Source organism: Lonchura striata, chromosome 11 (assembly GCF_050655825.1).
Source record: "Lonchura striata isolate lonStrDom1 chromosome 11, ASM5065582v1, whole genome shotgun sequence".
NCBI classification, from domain to species: domain Eukaryota; kingdom Metazoa; phylum Chordata; class Aves; order Passeriformes; family Estrildidae; genus Lonchura; species Lonchura striata.
The window spans coordinates 18,316,406-18,336,523 of NC_140713.1; the positions used below are offsets into that span (position 1 = coordinate 18,316,406).

Genomic DNA, 20,118 nt, shown 5'->3' on the forward strand with positions numbered 1-20,118 from the left:
TGGGGATATTAATTGAATTTTGTTACTAACGGAATCAGAGCAGGATAATGAGAAGATAAATCTTAAAAAAATACCTTCCCTCCACCACTCCCTTCTTCCCAGCTCTACCTCCCCCTGCTCAGCAGTGCAGGGAGCCAGGGAATGGGGGTTATGGTCAGTTCATCACAGGTTTTCCCTGTTGTGACTCAGGGAGAAGAGTTGGGAGTCCTTCCCCTGCTGCAGCATGGGGTCCGTCCCATGGCAGACAGTTCTACATGAACTTTTCCAACATGAGTCCATCTCCTAGGCAACAGTTCTCCACAAACTGCTGCAACGTGGATCACTCTTCCATGGGGTGCAGTCCCTCTGGCACAGCTTGCCCCAGCTTGGGCCCTCCATGGGGTCACAAGCCCTGCTGGGAAAACTGCTTCAGCATGAGCTCTTCTCTCCACAGGTCTGCAGATTTGTGCCAGGACCCTGCTCCAGCACAGGCATCCCATGGGTTCACAGCCTCTTCTCAGGTATCCACCTGCTCCAGCATGAGCTCCTCCTGGGACTGCAGGTGGATCTCTGCATTCCCATGGCCTCCATGGGCTTCGAGGGCACAGCTGGCTCACCATGGGCTGCACGAGAATCTCAGCTCCAGTGCCTGAGCACCTCCTCCCCCTCCTTCTGCACTGACCTTGGTGTCTGCTGAGCTATTCCCCTCACGTATTCTCACTCAGCTCTTCTCTGGCTGCAATTACATCTGCACAATAACTTTTTTGTTTTCTTCTTAAATGTTATCACAAAAGCATTACCACTGTGGCTGAAGGGTTTGGCCTTGGCCAGCAACTCGTCTGTCCTGGAGCTGTTGCCACTGGACATGGAGGAGCCTCCTGGTATCTTCCCACAGAAGCTACCCCAGAAGCAGCCCCCCCGACCAAAACCTGGCCATGGAAACCAAACACAGGGTGACAATTACATTCACCTTGTTGTGCCATTTCACTGCCCTCCGTGGCAGCTCACTGATGGAACCAGAGCCTCTGGCACAGGGATGAACAGCACTGACTGCCTCAAGTCACAGCTGAACTGGGTGAGGGGAGGAATTTGCCATCCCTTGGACCAGAACATTTCCTAGGCTGCTTGACAGATTTGACCTAGTGGCTTTAGTATCTTAAGATGAGATAAAGGATGGGCAAGGCTGTTGTGGCAGGATGCTTCTTCCATCTGGGGAACCCCTGGGATTATCTGGAGCTGGAGCCAAAACTAAAGGAAAGAACATAAAAACAAGGTAGAGTTCCAGGGATGGTTTGGCATCATGTGTGAACTACTTAATGGGAAACTGTACTACAGGAGCTGGCCAAAGCATGGGGAATCCTGGAATGACTGGGGCTGGAAGGGACCTGTTGTTCCAACACCCCGCCATGGGCAGGGGCACTTTCCCTTAGGCTCAGAGGCCCATCCAAGCTGGCTTTGAACATTTCCAGGGATGCGGCAGCCTCAGCTTCTCTGGGCAACCTGTGCCAGTGACTCACCCACCAGCAGGGAAGAATTTCCTCCTATCTAATCTAAACCCGCCTTTTTTTTCAGCTGAACCCGTTCCCCCTTATGCTATCACCCCAGGGCGATGTCTTAAATCTCTACGTACTGGAAACCGCTCCAACACCGCCCCAGAGCCTTCTCTTCCACAGGGGGACGGGTACACGGCGGGGCTGGGCACAGGGACAGGGCGGGACACAAGGATGGGGACTGGGTGGCGATGGCGGGCCGGGGAGGCGATGGGGATGGGAAGGGTCGGGAGCCGGGCCCGACCCCGCGGCGGCGGCACCGGGCGCGGCCGGGCCCCTCCGCCCGCCCCGCCCGGAGGAGGCGCGGCCGGGCCCCGCTTCCCGTTCCGGGCCCCGCTTCCCGTTCCGGCCCCGCTCCCCGTTCCGGCCTCACTCCCCGTTCCGGGCCCCGCTTCCCGTTCCGGGCCCCGCTTCCCGTTCCGGGCCCCGCTCCCCGTGCCGGGCCCCGCTCCCCGTTCCGGCCCCGCGGCCATGGCGGCGGCGGCCGCCGCGCCCGGCGGGGCGAGCCCGGGGCTGGCGGCGGGGGAGCGGTGAGGCGGCCGGGAGGGGGTCAGCCCTGAGCCCCTGCGTGTCCTGAGCTCCTGCCTGTTCTCATCCCCTGCGTGTCCTCATCCCCTGTCTGCCCTCATCCCCCGCCTGCCCTCATCCCCTGCGTGTCCTCATCCCCTGCGTGCCCTCATCCCCTGCGTGTCCTCATCCCCCACCTGCCCTCATCCCCTGCGTGTCCTCATCCCCTGCGTGTCCTCATCCCCTGCCTGCCCTCATCCCCCACCTGCCCTCATCCCCTGCGTGTCCTCATCCCCTGCGTGTCCTCATCCCCTGCCTGCCCTCATCCCCCACCTGCCCTCATCCCCTGCGTGTCCTCATCCCCTGCGTGTCCTCATCCCCCACCTGCCCTCATCCCCTGCCTGCCCTCATCCCTTGCCTGCCCTCATCCCCTGCCTGCCCTCATCCCTGTCTGCCCTCATCCCCTGCGTGTCCTCATCCCCTGCCTGCCCTCATCCCCTGCCTGTCCCCAACCCTTATCTATCCCAGCCCCTGCCTGTCCCCAGTTATTCTCCCTTTCAAAGTTCCATTATAAAGTTCAGTTATAGTTAAGATTTGGCCCCAGGAAATTAGTTATTGGGTGATAATAAACAATATGGAAAGAGGTAGAAATAAATGTCCTCTCCTGTGTGGGAGACTTGCAGAAAGCCACGCACACTCCAGAGCTATGAGTGCCCCCCTGCACTGTCTGAGCAGGATGCAGCAGAAGCTGTATGCCCCCCAGCGCTGCGGCTTCCTCAGCACAAAGCCCTTAGGATGGGCCCTTTCCCCACAGAAGTGGATGCACTTGGGTGGATTTGAGCAATCTCCTGGGTTTGTGGCTGTGCTTGGAGTGCAGAAGCCTTCCCAGCATGATGGAGCACTGCTTATGGCTTGGTGTCTTGTCTCTTCTCATGTAGTCTTGTGTGTGCGGACAAGAATGTGGCTTCTTCCAAGCTCTACGTCCTGGAGCCATGGATTGCTGACCTCTTGGTGAATTACGAGCAACAGGATGAGCGTGAGAATTTCCTGGCTGGGCAGGTGGTGCGGGTAGGTACCCAGAGGGACTGTCCCAAAGTGCTCCAACAGCCTTTGAATCTGAATTCTGGGAAGTGCACAGTGGTTCCCAGTTTGGTGGCTGTGGATGTGCAACTCTTCCTCCTCAATATCTCTGATTTTAAATTTTTTTTGGAGGAGGAAGAGCTTGGTGTCGTGACCACCTTCCTGTGAAACTTGTTAGTGATCTATGAATAAGAGTTGTTTTTTTTTCCCCTTCTCCAATCTCTTGGCAGGTCTTGAGTGACTCAACTGCTGATGGCCAGCCCGAGGTCCTCCAGGACGCTGTGGTGCAGGTCTCTGATGGATCCTGCTACATCCGTGTGGTCATTACAGCCGAAGCTCTGCAGGCAGAGGAAAAGTGGGTTCCAGCGTGGCTTGGCGTGGCTGGGACAGCAGTTCTCCACAGCTGCTGTGAGGAGCTGGGGCTCCTGCCTGGCCTTGTTTCAGGTTGTGTTAAGCTAAAGCAACCTCAGGGTGGGAATTTGGTGTGAAAGAGCTGCTAAGAGAAGGAGGCTGGAATGCCCTCGCTCCAGTGGTTGGGATGGGCAGAAGCTGTGATGCCATTAGAAAGGACTGTAGTGCTCTTGGGTTTTGTGGAAGGAAGCAGATCATTAACCATGGTAGCCTGGGCTGCTTCTTCAGTGCTCCTTCAGGGTCCACTTCCCCATTTGGACAGTCTTAAACTGTTGGGGTGCTGGTAGCAGAGAGCCAAGGATGAGCAGCAGGAAGAAGCTGCTCTTGAGCAGGAATTACTGAGGGATGAGGAGCCCTTGGTGCCTGGTACTCATGCTGAGACATGTTCCAGAATGGCCTGGTGTGGTTGGCAGAACTCTTGTGGGAGCCCCACTGTGTGTCAGGGGGGGTCCAGCTCTGTTCTTCAAGGCACTCCTGCTCTGCTCCTTTTCCAGCGCCCACCTGCAGCTCAGGCTGTCCAGCCTTAATTGCAGAATTATCGTCCTGCAGAAGTACACGGTGTGTTTTCAGGATGAGGCCAGACTGGTGAGTGCTCTGAGGAGTGGGAGCAGCCTGTTCCTCTACCTTGCTGTGCTTCCTGCACTCCTGCCTGCTTCCAGCTGCTCCCAGGAGCTGAAGGCAGGTGGTGGGTGGCTTTCATTTTCATCTGCAGCTCCTGTGGGGTCTGTGGCAGGTGACCTGGGCAGGGATGAGCCCTGACGGGGGATGGGGTGCACCTCTCCCAGGGTTACCTGGCTGTCACCTCTGCCTGTTGGGCAGCTGCAGAAGGCCTGCATGGGCTGTTGGCAGAGCAGCCCACTGTCCCCTTGCAGAGGTTCAGAGGTGTCTCCACAGCCTCCTCTGGGCTGGCCCACCCTGGCGTGTGGCTCTTGCAGAGCCATCAGCTGACACAGGAAGATACAAACTCCCCTTTGAAGGGGGGCTGTCCTTATTGAGGGGACCTTCTCTTAGACTGGAGGGTTGGTGGCAGAGCTGGGGTGGGTGTGGGAGTGCTGGCTGGCCCCAGGGAAGGCAGGGGCAGGGTGGGACGCAGAGGTGCCTTACAGGCTCTGTCCTCCCCACAGGAGGACTGCGAGTTTTACCTCACAGCCCAGCAGTTCATCGTGCTGCCCATGCAGAGGCAGAGGATGGAATCGTCCGACGGGTATGGCCCATGGGACGGGTGGGTGGGGGCTGTGCTCAGGGGGACTTCTTCATCTTCCACACAGCAGCACTGGCCCTGGGAGTCCTGATGTGACCTGCTTGCAGCAAACCCTTTTGATGGAGGGATTGTCTCCAAGGCAAGGGAGAAGGGAGATGGGGATTTGAAGGGAATCAGTAACTGGCTTCTCTCTTGCTGTAGGAACCAGGACCCCTCTGTGGTGAAGAAGATAAAGGAGCTCTGGCTGTGAGTATGGGGCTGAGGGATGTATCCAGATACCCTGATGTGTGCAGCCTCAGACTGGGGTTAGAGCAGGCTGGCAAGGGCTGGCACAGGTTATGGCAGCTCCTGGTTAACCTGTGTGACTCCTTGCCCTGGAATGTGACAGTGTTGAATAGACTGTGAAAAATGAAATGGTGGTGGCACATTGCCAACCTTTTCCTCTGAGCTAGGAGGAAACACCTGTGGGGAGCTTGTTCCTGCCAGTGGTGGGCAGCACAGCTGCGTGGGTGAGCCCTGCACAGCTCATTCTTCATCCTTGGAGATCCAATACTGGAGATCCTCAGGCCCTTCAATCAGTCCTTCTCCAGGGGTGAGGCTTCCTGATGGCTATTCCTGGCGTTCTGAGCATGTGGCCAGTGGCCAGATCAGCACCCAGTGGTGGATCCACTACTTTCACAAGCTGCTTCTTCCAATCCAGGGTGCTGGATCTGTGACCAAGAACTGTGTATGTCCCAGCCCTAACCTGGCTTTGTCTTCTCCTTGGTCATTACAGGAGGAATCTTGCTGTGAGGAATGCTGCCAGCTCAGGTAAAGGGTTATGGGTGGCATGCAATGCTCTGACTGCCTGGGAGAGCCCTTGGGTTTCCTCAGCTTGGTCCATGTTAGGCAGAGGTAGCAGAAACCTGGTCAGATCTCCTAAGTGTACATTGCTAAGCCTGAAGCAGGAAGAGATAATGCTGACAGCTAAAGCACAGTGGGACATTAAATACCTGTGCTCATGCTCCTTGTCCAGGATTTGTGAAGAAAGGAAAGATAGTTTCTAGAAGCAAAGGAAATGCAGAATTGTGGGTGTTCCCACAGGTTTCTGTGTCATGACAGTCGCCAAGTCATGCAGCAGGGTAAAAGGGTTTGCAAGTGAGGCTTGCCTGAGTTCAGCTGTCTCCTCCACTGATGTATCTTGTGTTCTTGCTCTAGAGCCCTCTGTCTCTCAGCTGATTGATGCCATAGGACAGAACCAGCTGGAGATTTTGAAGGAAAATGCTGAGGAATGCTTGGATTTATGGAAACCAAAGGAGAAGCCAGTGACAGTGGAGGACGAGGTTCCCATCACCCAGTGGGAGGCAGAGCGCAAGAAGGAGGTCAGTCTGTCTGCTGGGACCAGCTGAGACAGGGCTCTGACAGCTTGGGGTGCTCTGGTGGGTGGGAGGAGGAAGGCAAAGGACAGTGGGCAGAGGTTTGCTGGGGAGGGAGATGGTGTTGGGTTGGCAGGCACAGGTGGACTCCTGCATCTGGAGAAGGACTGCCCAGCAAAAACCTTGTCATGTGTCTCGTTTCAGCAGGGTGAGGATGTTTTCATGGTCCCAGCCAGTGCCCTGGTGATCCCTCCTGAGCAGGAGGCAGTTGTTTGTGCTTCTTCTGAGGCAGCGTCTGCAGGGTACACAGGTAAGCAGTGCAGTATCCAGGCATGTGAAATTAAGGGCTCCCTAGGGTGGGGAGGAGAGTTCCCTTGCTCTGGGTGTGCTTCATGCTGGGGATATGACCAACAGTGCCCCTTTCATTGCAGATACAAGCCAAGCAGCTCCTGGAAAGAGTAGTGATGACAAGACAGTGCCAGGAGACCAGAGCATTGTGTCTCAAATCAGCTGTGAGTAGCGGAATCTCCAGATCCTGGAACGATTTGTGTTGGAAGGGACCTTAAAGATTATCTAGACCCACATTCCACTAGACCAGGTTGTTCTAAGCCTTGAACACCTTCCAGGCCTGGGGTAGTCACAGCGTCACTGGCAATCTGTGCCAGGGCCTTCCCACCCTCACAGGGAAGAATTTCTTAAAAATATCTAATTTAACCCTGCCCTCTGTCAATGTGAAGCCATTCCCCTGTGTCCTGGCACTCCATGGCCTTGTCTAAAGTCTTTCTCCAGCCCTCTTGGAGCCTCTTTAGATTCTGGAAGGTTCTTGAAGGTCTCCCTGGAGCTTTCAATTCTCCAAGCTGAATAACCCCAACTCTCTCAGTCTGTCTCCATAGCAGAGGTGCTCCAGCCCTTGGATCATCCTCATGGCCTCCTATGAATGCTCCAGATCCCATCCAGCCTTTAGTTTCCTCTACAGTTGGCTCAGCCCATCTCCTTGGATTGAGTGGAGGAGGTACTGGTGTGGCCAGGTCTTTGGGAGACCTTGAGCAGGCAAGGGATGGTCCCAATCCTCAAGCTTCTTGAAGCTGCAGCTTTGGTGTATTGTGGGAACACAAGAAGTCATTTTGGTGCCATCACTGAGCATGAGTCTCCTTCCCTGAGGTGGGCTCCTCACTGGCTCTGGTTCAGCACCACGATGGGTTTGTGTTGCCTTACTTGGCTTGGTGTCACCAAGCTTTGCTGCAGAATTACCTGCAGAAGCTCTGTGTAGAGGAGGAACTGAAGGGAAGAACTGTCCTGGACAGTGCAGGGTGTAGGAGAAGGCCTTCTTCATACCTGCCTGCTCCCTGGGCAGTGTCTGCCTCTCTGCTGCCTGCTCTATGAGACCTTGGAAAGGGTCTCACTGGAATACATCACATTTTGGGCTGGAAATGGCTGCAGAGCTCTCCTCAAGAGCTGTCTCTGAGACCTTGTGCACAGGGGACACAAGGAATGGGCAGCTGCTTTCTTTGCCAAAATCAACCCTCCGGCTTCTTCACTGCAGGTGCCGCATCACCAACCTTGTCAGACAGCCTGGAGGGATCCCTGGACAACCCCTGGAACAGGATGCCCTCGTTGTCTTTGACCCCAGGCTCTTCAGATGGTGAGTCCCCATGTCCCAGGGCATCCAGCCTGCCTTCCTGGCAGGAGGCAGTTCCTCTCTTCTCAATGGGTGTAGCTCACCCAGAATGCTGGCGTGATTTCCCCTGGCCATAAAGTAGTGCTGTGGTGTTCCCATAGCCCTAGGCATGCATCATTCCAGCCCTGACACTCTTCCTGTGTGCCAGGGCCCTGCTCACACTGATGATGCTTTTCCTCTTACTAGAGAAGACCTTTCAACCTGACCCTCCCCTGAAGACCCAGAAAGATGTGGCTGCTGACAGCAACACCACTGACCTGTTGGAAGTGTGTAGCCAGAGCTCTCCTGAGAGCTTGCCCCAGGGAGAGCCAGCACAGGTCTCCTCTCCCTCCCTGCTGCGCTGCTACAGCAATCCCAGTCCGGCGGAGAGCAGCACCAGTGAGGCAGCAGCAGCAGCGGGGGCAGCCCAGGGTGCCCTGTGTGCTGATCAAGGCCCACAGGGATCCAGGGGCTCTCAGGCCACCCTGCCCACTCTTTCTCCAGTTTTTCCAGTCTTGCCCAGCAGCAGCTTGCAATTGCTACCTGACAAGATTCCTCACAGGGAGCAGGCCTGCTCCAGTGGCACAGCTTCCTCTACAGATGTGTCGAAGCCTGGACTGGCTCATGCCAGGACAAAGGGAGGAGAGACTGTGGGTGCCAAGAGGAAGCTGGTGGAGGAAGATGAGCAGGCCCACAGTGGGCAGCAGCATCTCCCAGGCACTTCAAAGGGCAGGGGGAGAGGCAGAAGCAAGAGATTGGTGCTCACAAGCTCATGGGGTGCAAAGAAGAGCAGAAAGGAGACAAGGCTGCAGCATAGAAAGGAGCTTGAGGAGGAAGAGGAGGAGAAGGAGGAAATGGAGAAGGAGGAGGAAGAAGAGCAAGCATCCCCCGCAAGAGCTGGGCCCAGCTCCAGGCCGGAGCAGTGCACAGCTCCAGAGCCGGTAAATATGAAGCAGCTGGTGAGGTCCCCTGAGGGCTGGGGGAGCCTGGGGAGGCTCTCTGTGCCCACACCACTGCTGTCCATCCCCAGGATCTTTCCTCAGCAGGCTGGTGGAGATGGAAAGTTGAATGCAGGTGTCACTGTAGATGGTGGAGGATCTGGGAACCCTGAGGGAATCATTAGGGAATTAAGTAATCAATAAGGCTGGAAAGGAGCTCCTGAGATGGAAGTCTAACCATTTCCCAGCACTGCCAAGCCCACCACTGAGCCACAGCCCCAACTGCCATGTCCACAGGCCTTTAAATCCCTCCAGGGATGGTGAAGATGTGGTTTAGCCTGAGCTAAACAATTGGTTAGGAACAAACAATTGCTGGAGCATCTTCTGAGCTATCTGGGTGAAAGAAGATCAGAAGAACAGAGGGAGAGACACCTCAGTCCCAGGTGTTTTCCTGCAGTTTTTGGGCTCTCAGGATGCATGGGGCAACACTCTGGGTGCTGTGCCTGGAGCAGACCCATCTCACCCTGCCCTTTGCTTTTGTAGTTCGTGGAGAGACCACCCCAGTACCAGTATGAGGCACCGAGTCCTGAGCTCTGCCAGCAGGTACAATCTATCAGGTCAGTGCCTTATCAGCCATGGACTCGTGGCTGTCCCTTGTTCCTGCAGTGGGACTCATACCTATAGTGAGTCCCCAGCCTCTGCCCTACCCTTTGTCACCAGCTGCCCCAGTGGTATGTCCACACAAACCCAGGGTTTCTTCTCACCCTGGCTCCTCCTGTCTGGTTTCTCAGGATCTCAAAGGCAATGCTGAAGTGGGCATGCTGGATACTGACTGAGGAGGATGAGGACTCCTGAGCCCAGCCCATCTTTCATTCCTTTTTTTCTTCAATGGGTCTCTAAGAACACTGGGAGAGTGGCTGAGGGGAGGGATGTGGGGATACCAGAAACTCTGTGCCCCAGGGGACTGTTGAGTGGGCTGGCCTGGCTGCAGAGAACCTGGTTCTAGGGGTGCTGGCATATGACCTGTTGAAAGCCGATACCCTCAGTGCCGAGAGGGGAGAAAAGCATTCATTCAGGCATGCCTATGTGCGAGCCAGCATCCCTCTCCCACCTCTTCATCCTTTTCAAGTGCCTTGTCCCAGCAAGTGGGGACAAGGGGTGACCCAGTGCCACCATAGCAGCAATGGCAGAGACCCCACAAGTTGATCCTGCTCCGAAGGTTCTCCAGGAGCTTGGATGGTTTATTGAATAAGTTTAGGTAGGGTCCTGCACTATTTATTACAAAAAAATATCCTGCAGGGTTATGCTGTAGAAATTAAAAATTGTATATTTTTTAAATACACAGCTCTTGTATTAAAAAGAAAAAAAAAAAAGAAAAAAAAAAGAAAAAAAAAACCAAAACAAGCATCTTGCTTTGTCGTAAACATCCGTGTAAGGAATGCGTTTGGTCCGGAGCAGAGGGCAACGCAGGAGAAAGCCACTGGGTTGTCAGGATCACGCTGGTGCCGTCAGGGAGCTGCGGGGATGGAGCTGCGTGCTGAAAGGCGGTGGTGGGTCGTGGTCCCGCTGATGGAAGCCTGCGTCTGGCGGGGGCTGGAGAGAGCAGTACCCCATGGGGTCAGGAGCTGGAGTGGTGAAAGTGCCTTGGGAACGCTTCCTAAAAATAGCTGGCTGCCTAAAATCACCGGCTCCCCCGCTGCAGCCCACAGCGACAGAGGGCACTGGGGACTGCAACACCACTGGATGCATCCTGCAGGCTCTGACAGTCCCTGGACATCCTGGGCAATGCTGGTGGCCTGCTGTCCCCATGGCGAAAATTGGGCGATGCCATCATTGGCACATCCACGCCAGCCTGGTGCCCTGTCCATCCTCTCTGCACCCCAGCTGCCAAGCACCCCGGCACGGCGCACTTGCTTGCAGGGTTTTATTGGGAACAGCGTGGTGACATGCAGGGGCTTCACTGTCCCAGGGCCGGCTCCTCCCGGCCCGGCACTGGGCATCTTTGGTCTACGGCAGCTGAGTCTTGTGCATTCCCAACAGTTTGTGCCAGGGCTTGCGGCTGCTCACCCTCAGTGCCTGCGCCAGCCTGCGGCTCCTCCAGCCCGGCACGGGGCCAGTCCTGCAGCGTGGCACCTACAGAGGTCACAGGTGCTGGTGTAAGCATGGGGGGGACCCTTGGTACCCCAACACCTGCTTTAGCAGGGAGGGGAACATCTCACCTTCAGCATCCGAGGTTGGTCCAGGCTCACCCTCCATCTCTGAGAGGGATTCATGCTTGGTCCTGTGCCTGAGCACAGGCGAACGCCGCAGGCGCAGGGGAACGGTGCCCACTGGAGGAAACATCCCAAGCCCATGTTAGGGTGGGGCACAGTGGCCTGGCTCCTGCTGGAACTGAGCCCAATGCTGAATTCCACTTGGGAACTTCCCAGTGTGGCAGTGCCATTGTCTATCACCCACCAGCTGCGCAAGGCAGCATCAGCACACACGTGGAACACCACCACCCACCTCTGTTGGCAGTAGGTGCAAGGAGGGCTTGGGGTCCCACTTCACACCCAACTTACTTCCCAGTTCTGCCGGGCACTCAGGCTCCCTGAGCTGCTCCTCATGGACGGACAGTGCTCGGCGGCCGGTCCCCCGTGGCGCTGCCAGCCGTGCCATCAGCCGGTTGTCTGTGTAAGCAACGGGGAGGTGCCATTGGAAGATGGCCCACAGCACCTCACTTGGCAGGCCCCATCAGCACCCAGCACCCGCTGCGTGCTTGGCTCCCTGCTGCCCTCCATCCCAAGGGCTCCAAGAACAGGCCAGCAGCGGAATGAGGCAACCACTGGGCACCTTGTGCATCCCTACCTTCAGTATTGGGTGGTGTGGGCAGGGTGCCAGCACCCACCTCCCCACCATGGCAGACCCTCCGTGGCAGTGCCACCGGCACATTCCTGCCCAACCGTGGCAGGCTGCTGCTCCAGCCCTCCCAGCCCCCGGGCTCCAGCAGCCCGCTGGGCTCTGCTAGGGTGAAGGAGCGCCGGGGCTGGTCGGAGCTGGTGGCCGGTGGCTCAGCGGGCAGCTGCCTTCCCAGGGCTTTCCGGGGCTCGGCGCTGGGCTCCGTCCTGGCGGCTGGGCTGCGGAAGGGTGCGTCTGTGGGGCAGGCAGGATGGAGCGGTGGGCCTCCAGAAGTGACAGCCCCAGGGATTGTTCTTGGTGCTGGGAACCAGCCTGCAGTCAGCCCAGGGACTGGGCAATGGGCTGGTGTCCATCTGCCAACACCAGGGATGGGCACCCATGGGAGTAGGGCACCCTCCCGAGGGTGAAATTCTGCCCACGTGCCTGTGCCCACCGCTCCCTGTTGGCTCCAGTCCCCATGCTTGGTGCTAGGAGAGGGGATAAAGCCCTCTGCTCCAGGGGCTGGTGTGACCCCCAGCACGCACTGCTGACCCACCTGTGGACACAGAGTGTGTGCGGGCCTTCAGGGACGGGGGCGAGTCCGCAGAGCTGTCTACGATGTCCCCTGCAAGCACAAGCCACCGGCCAGCATCACTGAGCTGGGGGCTGCCCAGTGCCACCAAGGGAAAGATGTAGTGGGACCCACAGCTGGGAGTCCAAGGGGGCCTGCCCATGGCCACCCATGGGTGCCCAGCCGGGTGGGGGTCAGGGTGGGGAAGAAGCAGCCCCTTACCATCTGAGCCGGCTTTCTTGATCTCGCTGTCTTTGCTCTGCAAGGGGGAAAATAATGGTAAGGGGGGGGTATCAAGGAGGCAGTGACCACAGAGACAATGGGTGCAGAGGGCAGAGCGCTGTTGCCAGGCTCTGATGTGGCTGCAGGGGATGGGTGCATGCCAGGAAAGGAGGGACAGACTGACAGACACCATGCAGTGTATAGGAATTCACCCTTTGCAGAGGGTTAGTTGACAGGGCAGAGGCTATGGGCAGTGGCAGCACAGAGCTGGGTGCTGCCATTCCCAGTGGGGAGATGTCCCCACTCTAAGGACCACCATCTCCTACCACCCTGGAGGGGCAGGGTTCATCCCAAAAATGGAACCAGTCCCCACCTGCTGCTTCTTGCTCTCAGCAGCCGGGCCCTTGGTGACGCCGATGCGGTGGAGCATGACCTGCACACGCTGCTCAAAAGAGCTGGACAACTCCCCCTCGCTCTTCTCCAGCTGCCTCTTCTGCAGGAGAGACACAGCTCTGCCAGGAACATGGACTCACCCCAGCACCTATGGCACCCACACTCCTGCCTGCGGGGCACCCACATTCCCAACTCCGGGCATACTGCCAGGAGATGGTGACATGGACACAACCCAGTGGGGATATCCCATCACTCCAGTGTCCCCGCATTCCCTGGTAACCCCGCTGACGTCCATGGATGGGAGCAGCACCCACCAGGTGAGCTGAACAGTGGTGGTGGCTTGGTGACTGTGACAGTGCTTACCTTGTCATGCCTGACCCCCAGTGCATCCTCGTCCTCCCCGGACAGCAAGATGAGTGACTGGGATTTGCCCTCCCGAGAGTACTTGGGCCGGATCCTCCGGGCAGAGTCAGGGGTCTGGCAGTGCTCGGGCTCTGCGTGGGGCTCGGCAGAGAGACCCCCCTCCTCCGATTTACTCAGGGGCTTCCCTGACTCGCCTGCCTTGCTGGGGGCTCGTAAAATGTCACTGAGCATCGAGCGCCTGCTCCTAGGGGCAGTGGGACCACCCTCGGGCTCCTTCTCACACCTCGAGCCCCGGCTGGATTTGGGTTTCTTGAAGGCAAAAAAAATCCCAATTTTCTTCTTGAGGGTGCGGGAACCAGAGGGAGCCAGAGGGGCTGAACCCGGGCAGGTCTCCGGAGTCGTGGGGCTGGGGAGAGATGAAGCATTGGAAAAGGTGAGCTCCAGGCTGCCAAGAGGTAAGGGATCAGTTTTTTCACCCTGCCCACCCAAAAGGGATGGATCCAGACCCTGGACACTCCACCTGAGATGGCAGTGTCTATTCCCAGCATAGTTCCCATGGGTGCTGCCTCATTGCCTCCCCACTGTGGAACAGACTCCATGGCCACATCCAGCACACCATTGCTGCCATCCCATTCCTCTTCCCCCAGCCTTGCCCTGGGCAATATCCCTGGGTGTGCTGCTTTCCCCAGCCCTGGGATCAGCAGCATTTGCAGGGAGGCTGCTGAAACCTGGGGATGGGTGTGTGCTGGGCAGGTGAGGGGCCCTGAGCAGCCCCCGGGCTTACGGCAGTGTTTCTGTGATGAGCCTCTTGGCAAAGAAGTCCTCCAGCCCCTCGTCCACACGGGTAATGCTCCTGTCCTCGCTGTTCTCACAGGCCACAGGCTGCACCTGTGAGGGACAGCTGCTGTCAGCCCAGCACAGGGAAAAGATGCCCCTGGGCATGAAGGTGTGTGTCACCCACCCCTGGGCATGAACAAGTGTGTGCCCCTGCTGGATGGGTGCTGGCACGCTCCATCTCGTACCCAGCATTAAAGCCAAACCACAATGTTATATCAGCTGCATCTGAGATCTAATCCTGCTCCCTCCCTTGAGCACTGGGAGCTGCAGGCAGCCCCAGGCTCCTTGCAACCCCTTGCCCAGCACAGTGCAGTGGCTGAGGTATGGCACTCATACTGTGGGAAAAGCCTTTGGCAGGGATGCTCCCTCCATCTGAGCTCCAGGAAAGGGACCCCTCTGCTGCTGGCGGGTGATGGAGCAGGTGACCTGCAAGGACCCACATCTGCATCCTTCAGATGTTGTAAGTCCAACCTTGGAGTGCCACCACAGTCTGCATGAGAGCCACCTGCTCCCTCCCCATAACAAAGCGGTCCATGCCATGGCCAAGTCTTCCTCCATGGCACCTTCCTCTCCCTGGCATGTGCCACTGCATCAGTGGCATCCTATTGATGAGAGGGAGGCGCTTCCCCATCGGTGGCATTCCAATCCATAATGACTTTTCATTACGGCTGGATTGATGCCGCTCAGGAGCCGTTCCAGCCATCTGAGATCTGCTCTCCCTGTCATATCACATCCATCAAAGCCTGTCCTTGCTCAAGCCTCGGCCCACCCTGGCTGCCAGGCATGCCTGTCCCACTGCAGGGTTGATGGCCCCCTGGCCCTGCCAACCTCCAGACCCACCCTGCCCATGGGACACAGCTCCTGCCTCCCCTCCAGCCCTGTGCCACCGTGATCCAAGGGCAAGCAGCACCACAGCCATGCAAGCCAGGGCTTTCCAGCAAGTGAAAGGATCCAGCTGCATCACGGTGGCATGGGGATGAGGTGATGCCAGCAGGATCCATCCCCAGGGACAGTGATGGAGCTAGACCTGCCACTGACTGCACCCAAAAGTTACTTTTCCTTTGGGGAGGGGGGTGCAAAGGCAGGGTCCCCTTCCAGTTGCCTCTTGGATGGGGGGAGCACAACCCACCTCATCACGGCTGGCAGAGCCTCACCAGCATCACTGGAAGCCGTGGTGGTCACCAGTGCTTCAGGGATGATGGATTTTGGATAAGGGGGAGCAAATGGAGCTCAGGAGGGAGGCAGCTGGAGCCATTGCCGATCACATCGCTGGCCCTCTGCACCCAAACTCTGCAGGGCTTTTCATTTCTCTCCTGGCTCCCACAGCTCAGCATCTCCCAGTGGGGAGCAGGAAAGAGGATGGATGATTCCCCTCGCCCCCCCCCCCCAGCCCCCTTGCCCATCCTTTCAGGCTACCCCCCGAGGAGGAGGAGGCTCCGGCAGCAGCTGAAATGCAGAATAATAAACCCACCGCGTCTTTGCGCATCTTATTTTCCTGCCTTGCAACAAATACTGACCGCAATAATTCACCCAAGCGGGAAAAAAAAAATGGGAAAAACACACCGAATACACCCCACCTCCCTTGCCAGCCGTGCCCCCACTCTTACATTCGGCTTGCTGGGCGGCTGCCTGTGCCGGCGGTTGGGCCGGGGCCTGCCTTTGGTGCAATGCTCCAGCTTCTCGCCGGCGGTCGGCAGGTCCATAAGGAATCCGGTGGCGGTGGCAGGCTGCGTGGCGGGGAGCGAGCCGCTCGCAGGCTCAGCATCCTTTGTGGAGGCAGGGCGTGCCGGCGGCGCGGCGGGGCTGAGTGACGGCGGCGCCCGGTGAGCTCGGAGCCCGCTGGCGTCTCGACCCGCCGCCGGCTCCAGCTCCGAGACACCTACGAGAGGCGACAGGGTCCCTGTTGACACCCGCCCTCGCCAGGCCTCCCCATCATCATCATCATCAGCAGCAGCACCGACGCCGTCACCTTCGCCCACGCGTGCGGGGTCAGCGAGCGGGGCAGCGGCTCCGCCGCGGGGAGGGAGCGCGGCCGTGCCCGCCCGGAGCGTGCGTGGCGGCTTTGCGGCGCAGCCCGGGATGGATCCTGCCCCCGCCGCCGGAGGTTTGCGTGCAGGGGATGATGCTGTGGGGGGATTGAGGGGGGATGCTCAGGCACGGGCCGAGCCGAGCCCCGCAGCCAGCCCTGAGACCTGCAGCAGTGGAACGGCACAAACTCTGCCGGCGCTGTGCCAGCGAGCAGCGCCCACAAACACCCGCTTTGCTCTGCAGGCAGCTTCTTACCTCCCCATGTACACTCTGGGTGGGCAGCAGGGTGCTGCGGGGCTCAGGGATCCCCTGGGGACACAGGGGTGCTGGAGTCTGCATGAGCTCTACCTCAGCATCAGCTACTCCTTGTCTGTGCCCTCCTGAGATTCCCTCCCCTCCCAGGCTGGTGGGGACAACACCAGCAGCAAGGGAAACCCATGGGCAATGCCTTCTCCCCAAGTGAACTGGGTGAGTGGGTGATATTTATATCCAGGTTGGCTCCTGGGAGGTACCATGGCACCCACAATCAACAGACAAACCTCCTACCCCTAGCTGGCTCTGTGGGGAGGGAGTTCAGGGCATTTACTCCACTGCCCAAGGGCACTGAATCAGCTGAGGCCCAAAACCAGCACAAGAGCAAGGTCAAGGTGAGCATCTCCCACAGACCCCCACAACGGCTCTGGGAGAGGCTCTCTGAAGGGTCCAGACCTTGCTGCCCTCAGCCCATGACCATGTGGGGCTCAGACCCAGAGGTTCCCCAGCTCCCCCTGCCCCTGCCATGCCCTGTGGAGGCAGCATGGCACCCACTGAGCCACAGCAGAGGGACAGTTCCACGGTGACCTTACTTCTCACAGTTGGTGTGGGCCGAATGCTCCTGAAGTGCTTGTTTCTCCTCCGCAGGGCCATCTTGTACTGCAGGGAGAGAGGGGTGGTGGCAGCTCCCGCACGGACAGGCTGGCTGTGCCAAGACATCCCATGGCAGCCAGAGCCAGCCAGGCTTCACCCAGTGATGGGTGCAATCCCTCCATCACCCTTGGCTCCCAGGGCTGCACCCCTTCATCTCGTCCCAGCTCCAAAACCACCCACGGTGCTGGATTGGATGCTTCCCCATCCAGAGCCATGCACTACACTGGATCCTAGGTCCCAAAGCAGCAACAGCAGGACAAGGTACAAGCAGCCAGGCCGCCACAAGGACACGTTCTGGTGCCAGCAGCATGGCCTGGCAGGCTGATGGTGCCATTTCCCAGCACTAATTGCCTTAGCACTACCCTGGGGGGTGCCGGGGGCTGCGTGCTCCAGGAGAGCTGTGCTGTTAAGCCCGGCATCATCCGGTAAGGCGGATGAAGGGCGGTTATACCGCGGGCATCACGCGGCGGCAGCGGGCCCGGACCCTACCTCCTCTGCGGCGAGGTCCGGAGGATTCCTGCCCCTCGCCGGCACCGTGGCATCGTCCTCAGCCGACTCCGGCGGCAGCACCAGGAGGTCGAGCCCCTGCTTGGAGAGGCTCTCTGCCTAAAACCATTAGGAAGCGCTTAAATTATCCCAGGGGCTGAAGCGTGCTCGGCTGCCCTGTGTGCTCTGCGCTGCTCTGCTCCCTACCCACGGCTGGGATTTGTGAGCGGATTTAGGCCTGATTAGCCGGTGGCCAGCCCAGTGCAGCTGCCCTGCTGCAGGAGTGGCCGGTGCCTGGCGTCACCCCAGCACCCCCCACCACATGGCAGCAGCGCTGGGACTTCGCTCAGGGTGTTAATATTGCTGTGACCACACTGGGAGAGGATTACCTGGGAGGAAAACCAGCCTGGGTGGGAATTGTCCTGCTTCCCAGACTGCAAATCCATGATCACAGCATTGGTGTCCAAGTACCTGGACAATGCTGGGGTATCCAGACCCCCATCCTGCATCCCAGCCCCACATCCCCATCCCGCAGGTGCTGGCAGCCCCCAGCACTCACCAGTTTGCACTGGGCGATGGTCAGGTCTCCCAGCACGGCATCCACGATGCAATCGGCTACAGCGGCTGTGACGGACAGCTTGATTTCACTGGGAGCAGAAAGAGGGCTCTCAGGGCCAGCACCCACCAACCCTGCAAGCCATGGGGCCATCTCGCCAGGGAGGGCTGTGCTGAGGAGATGGATGCTTGGCTGTGGCACCCCGGGGCTCCCAGGACATGCCCATGTGCTGCGGCTTGCTGGGTCTGTGCTGCCAGAGCAGGAATGGGAATAGGCACTGGCTGAGATGGACAATGCCAAATGTATCCCATTATTGATGATCACGGCCAGCCAAGGGGATGTGCCTGTAGGAACGGTTTCCCCAGCACCCTAGGGACTCATCCAAAGTGGATCCAAGCAGGAAGCAAAGCTACAGCTGGAAAACACAGCAGCAGGACCCAGTGCACCTCTACCACAGTGTGGGGAGAGGAGGAGTTGCTAGAGAGCCCCCAAAATGCTCCTCTGGCCCCATGGGTCAGCACCAGTGACTGAGAGAGAAGGAAGAACAGCACATCACCCACTTCAGCTTGCTGAAGACATCGGTGACCATCTGGTCCAGGACAGCGCTGAGGCTGAGGTGGTCCTGGAGGCAGATCCGCTCCGACATGGCGTTCACCAGCTGGTCCTTGAGCCCACTCCTCTGCACCACGGCTGGGCACAGGCCATGTGCTGTGTCCAGCACTGCCTGCATGATTGCCTGAAATTTGGGGAGGAAAGGAAGGTTTCAGTTTCTTTTCTATCAGGATTCACACGGCTTTCAGTAAACACCAACCCCCTTATCCTTGGGCCAAAGCTGATGAACAGCCCGTGCTGCCCACGGATGCCCACCTGGATTTCCCGGCTGCAGGTCTGTGATGCTTCCTCTGTGAGACACTCCAGCTTGTGCTGCAGCTTGCCATTCTGGTAGGGGGTGTTTCCCGCCTCATACAAGAGGGGCAGGATCTGACATGGGAAGAGAGACGGTGTGGATCATCCCATGTCACCTCATTTTCTCTTCCCATATTTCCATGCACAGCCTGCACCCATGGCTCTCCCATGGAAGAGCATCACCTGCATCAGCTGGGGAGACCCAGTGATCTTTTGGCTTTGCTGGGACAGGTTTGGCCATCCTCGTCCCTCACAGTCCCTGTGTCCCCTCAATTTCTCCTCACCACCCACTGACTCTTCTTCTCCTCTTGCACCCCACTACTCTGCTACCTGCATCAGGGAGACCCTTAACCAACCCTTTCCCCTCCTTTCCAACATCAGCACTGTCTTAAATCCTGTCACTGCCAGATTAAGTAACCAGGGGGACGCCAGAGAGGTGGGGAAAAGGGGGAAGGAGATGGTTTGAAGAAAAGCACAGGAGGAGGAGGAAAAGGTGCAATGGGGATAGACAACCAAGACCAGGAGGATCAAAGCAGGTCTGGCAGAGCCAGGAGCTGCCAAGCCAACATGATGAATTTTGTCATGGGTGATGGAGCATTCTCACTGCTGGGGTGGGATGAAGGTGCCCCAGGGAGGGATCCCTGTGGACTCAGGGAGGTTTCTCACCAGTGTGGGCATCTGTGGTTTGCAGAGTGTTCTCAAAGCTGGAGCACCCATCTCTCCCAAGGAGGGACGTGTGAGTATGGGATGCCAGAAGAAGAAGGGTTGTAACCCTGTGGGGGTGTGCACACAGCCGTGTGTCTCTGGGGCAAGGGCACTAAGAACATTTTGATCTTTGTTCTAGAAGGGAATTCAGAAATTCTCAGCTGTTCTTTAATGTTTGTAAGTGCTCGGTGGTGTGCGAACGTTGCATCGACATTCTGGAATTCCCTGACTGCTGGTTAATGATGTCATTAATCAATCAATGCCCTGCTTCGATCCCAAATGAGCTGCAGGGGTTTCCCACACTGTGGACTCACGCTGACGGACAGGTTGGCATTCCTGATGGCCTCCTCGGCACAGAGGATGTCCATCTCCACCTCCCTGCCCGTGCAGGAGCTCAGGATGTCGACGTGCTTCTGCACACTCAGGCAGATCTCATTCACCATCTGGAGCACAGAGAGGCTGTGTCATGTGCCAGCGCTGGAGCAGCACTGCCAGTTCCCCTCCTTGCTGTGACTTTCCCAGAGAAGAGTGTGCTCGGAGGGGGCACGGGCAGGTTACAGCCTCCAAGAGCATCCCTGCCTAATAACCAG

General features: G+C 58.0%; 2 protein-coding genes and 1 long non-coding RNA gene across 19 annotated transcripts in view; 1 reads left to right on the forward strand and 2 right to left on the reverse strand.

Moving 5' to 3' along the window:
• On the reverse strand, positions 1–1,748 carry LOC146766435 (uncharacterized). Its single transcript, XR_014957944.1, has 2 exons — positions 1,610–1,748; positions 1–1,227 (listed from the first exon to the last, which is right to left on the reverse strand). It is a non-coding gene; the product is annotated as an uncharacterized LOC146766435 (long non-coding RNA).
• On the forward strand, positions 1,555–9,889 carry ACD (ACD shelterin complex subunit and telomerase recruitment factor). Of its 12 annotated transcripts, XM_085589775.1 has the most exons (16): positions 1,927–2,059; positions 2,975–3,104; positions 3,347–3,471; positions 4,022–4,212; positions 4,652–4,731; positions 4,930–4,974; positions 5,181–5,320; positions 5,504–5,538; positions 5,926–6,089; positions 6,288–6,393; positions 6,515–6,595; positions 6,964–7,095; positions 7,627–7,725; positions 7,948–8,681; positions 9,222–9,295; positions 9,470–9,889. In XM_085589775.1, exons 1-16 carry the CDS (start codon positions 2,001–2,003, stop codon positions 9,531–9,533), a joined length of 2,259 nt encoding a protein of 752 aa, XP_085445901.1. In that variant the 5' UTR covers positions 1,927–2,000; the 3' UTR covers positions 9,534–9,889. The 12 variants fall into 12 exon arrangements, with proteins under 12 accessions (XP_085445895.1, XP_085445892.1, XP_085445893.1 ...); XM_085589769.1 differs by lacking the exon at positions 5,181–5,320 and having other exon boundaries at positions 1,555–2,078; positions 4,022–4,112; XM_085589766.1 differs by lacking the exon at positions 4,652–4,731 and having other exon boundaries at positions 1,555–2,078; positions 4,022–4,112.
• CARMIL2 (capping protein regulator and myosin 1 linker 2) overlaps positions 9,881–20,118 on the reverse strand; it is a 23,892-nt gene continuing 13,654 nt past the window's right edge. For 2 of the 6 annotated variants that reach the window (XM_085589752.1, XM_085589756.1), the window contains exons 25-40: positions 19,843–19,971; positions 18,785–18,898; positions 18,478–18,653; positions 17,921–18,008; positions 17,365–17,481; positions 16,815–16,881; positions 15,549–15,820; positions 13,889–13,992; positions 13,105–13,510; positions 12,722–12,841; positions 12,349–12,385; positions 12,112–12,180; positions 11,526–11,810; positions 11,240–11,347; positions 10,898–11,008; positions 9,881–10,811 (exon numbers count right to left, since the gene is read on the reverse strand). In XM_085589752.1, the coding sequence (XP_085445878.1) occupies positions 10,636–10,811; positions 10,898–11,008; positions 11,240–11,347; positions 11,526–11,810; positions 12,112–12,180; positions 12,349–12,385; positions 12,722–12,841; positions 13,105–13,510; positions 13,889–13,992; positions 15,549–15,820; positions 16,815–16,881; positions 17,365–17,481; positions 17,921–18,008; positions 18,478–18,653; positions 18,785–18,898; positions 19,843–19,971 (2,379 nt within the window). In that variant the 3' untranslated portion in view covers positions 9,881–10,635. Of the gene's footprint in view, positions 10,812–10,897; positions 11,009–11,239; positions 11,348–11,525; positions 11,930–12,111; positions 12,181–12,348; positions 12,386–12,721; positions 12,842–13,104; positions 13,511–13,888; positions 13,993–15,548; positions 15,821–16,814; positions 16,882–17,364; positions 17,482–17,920; positions 18,009–18,477; positions 18,654–18,784; positions 18,899–19,842; positions 19,972–20,118 lie in introns of those variants that run through there. The other 4 variants (XM_085589751.1, XM_085589754.1, XM_085589753.1 and 1 more) reach the window with 3 other exon arrangements.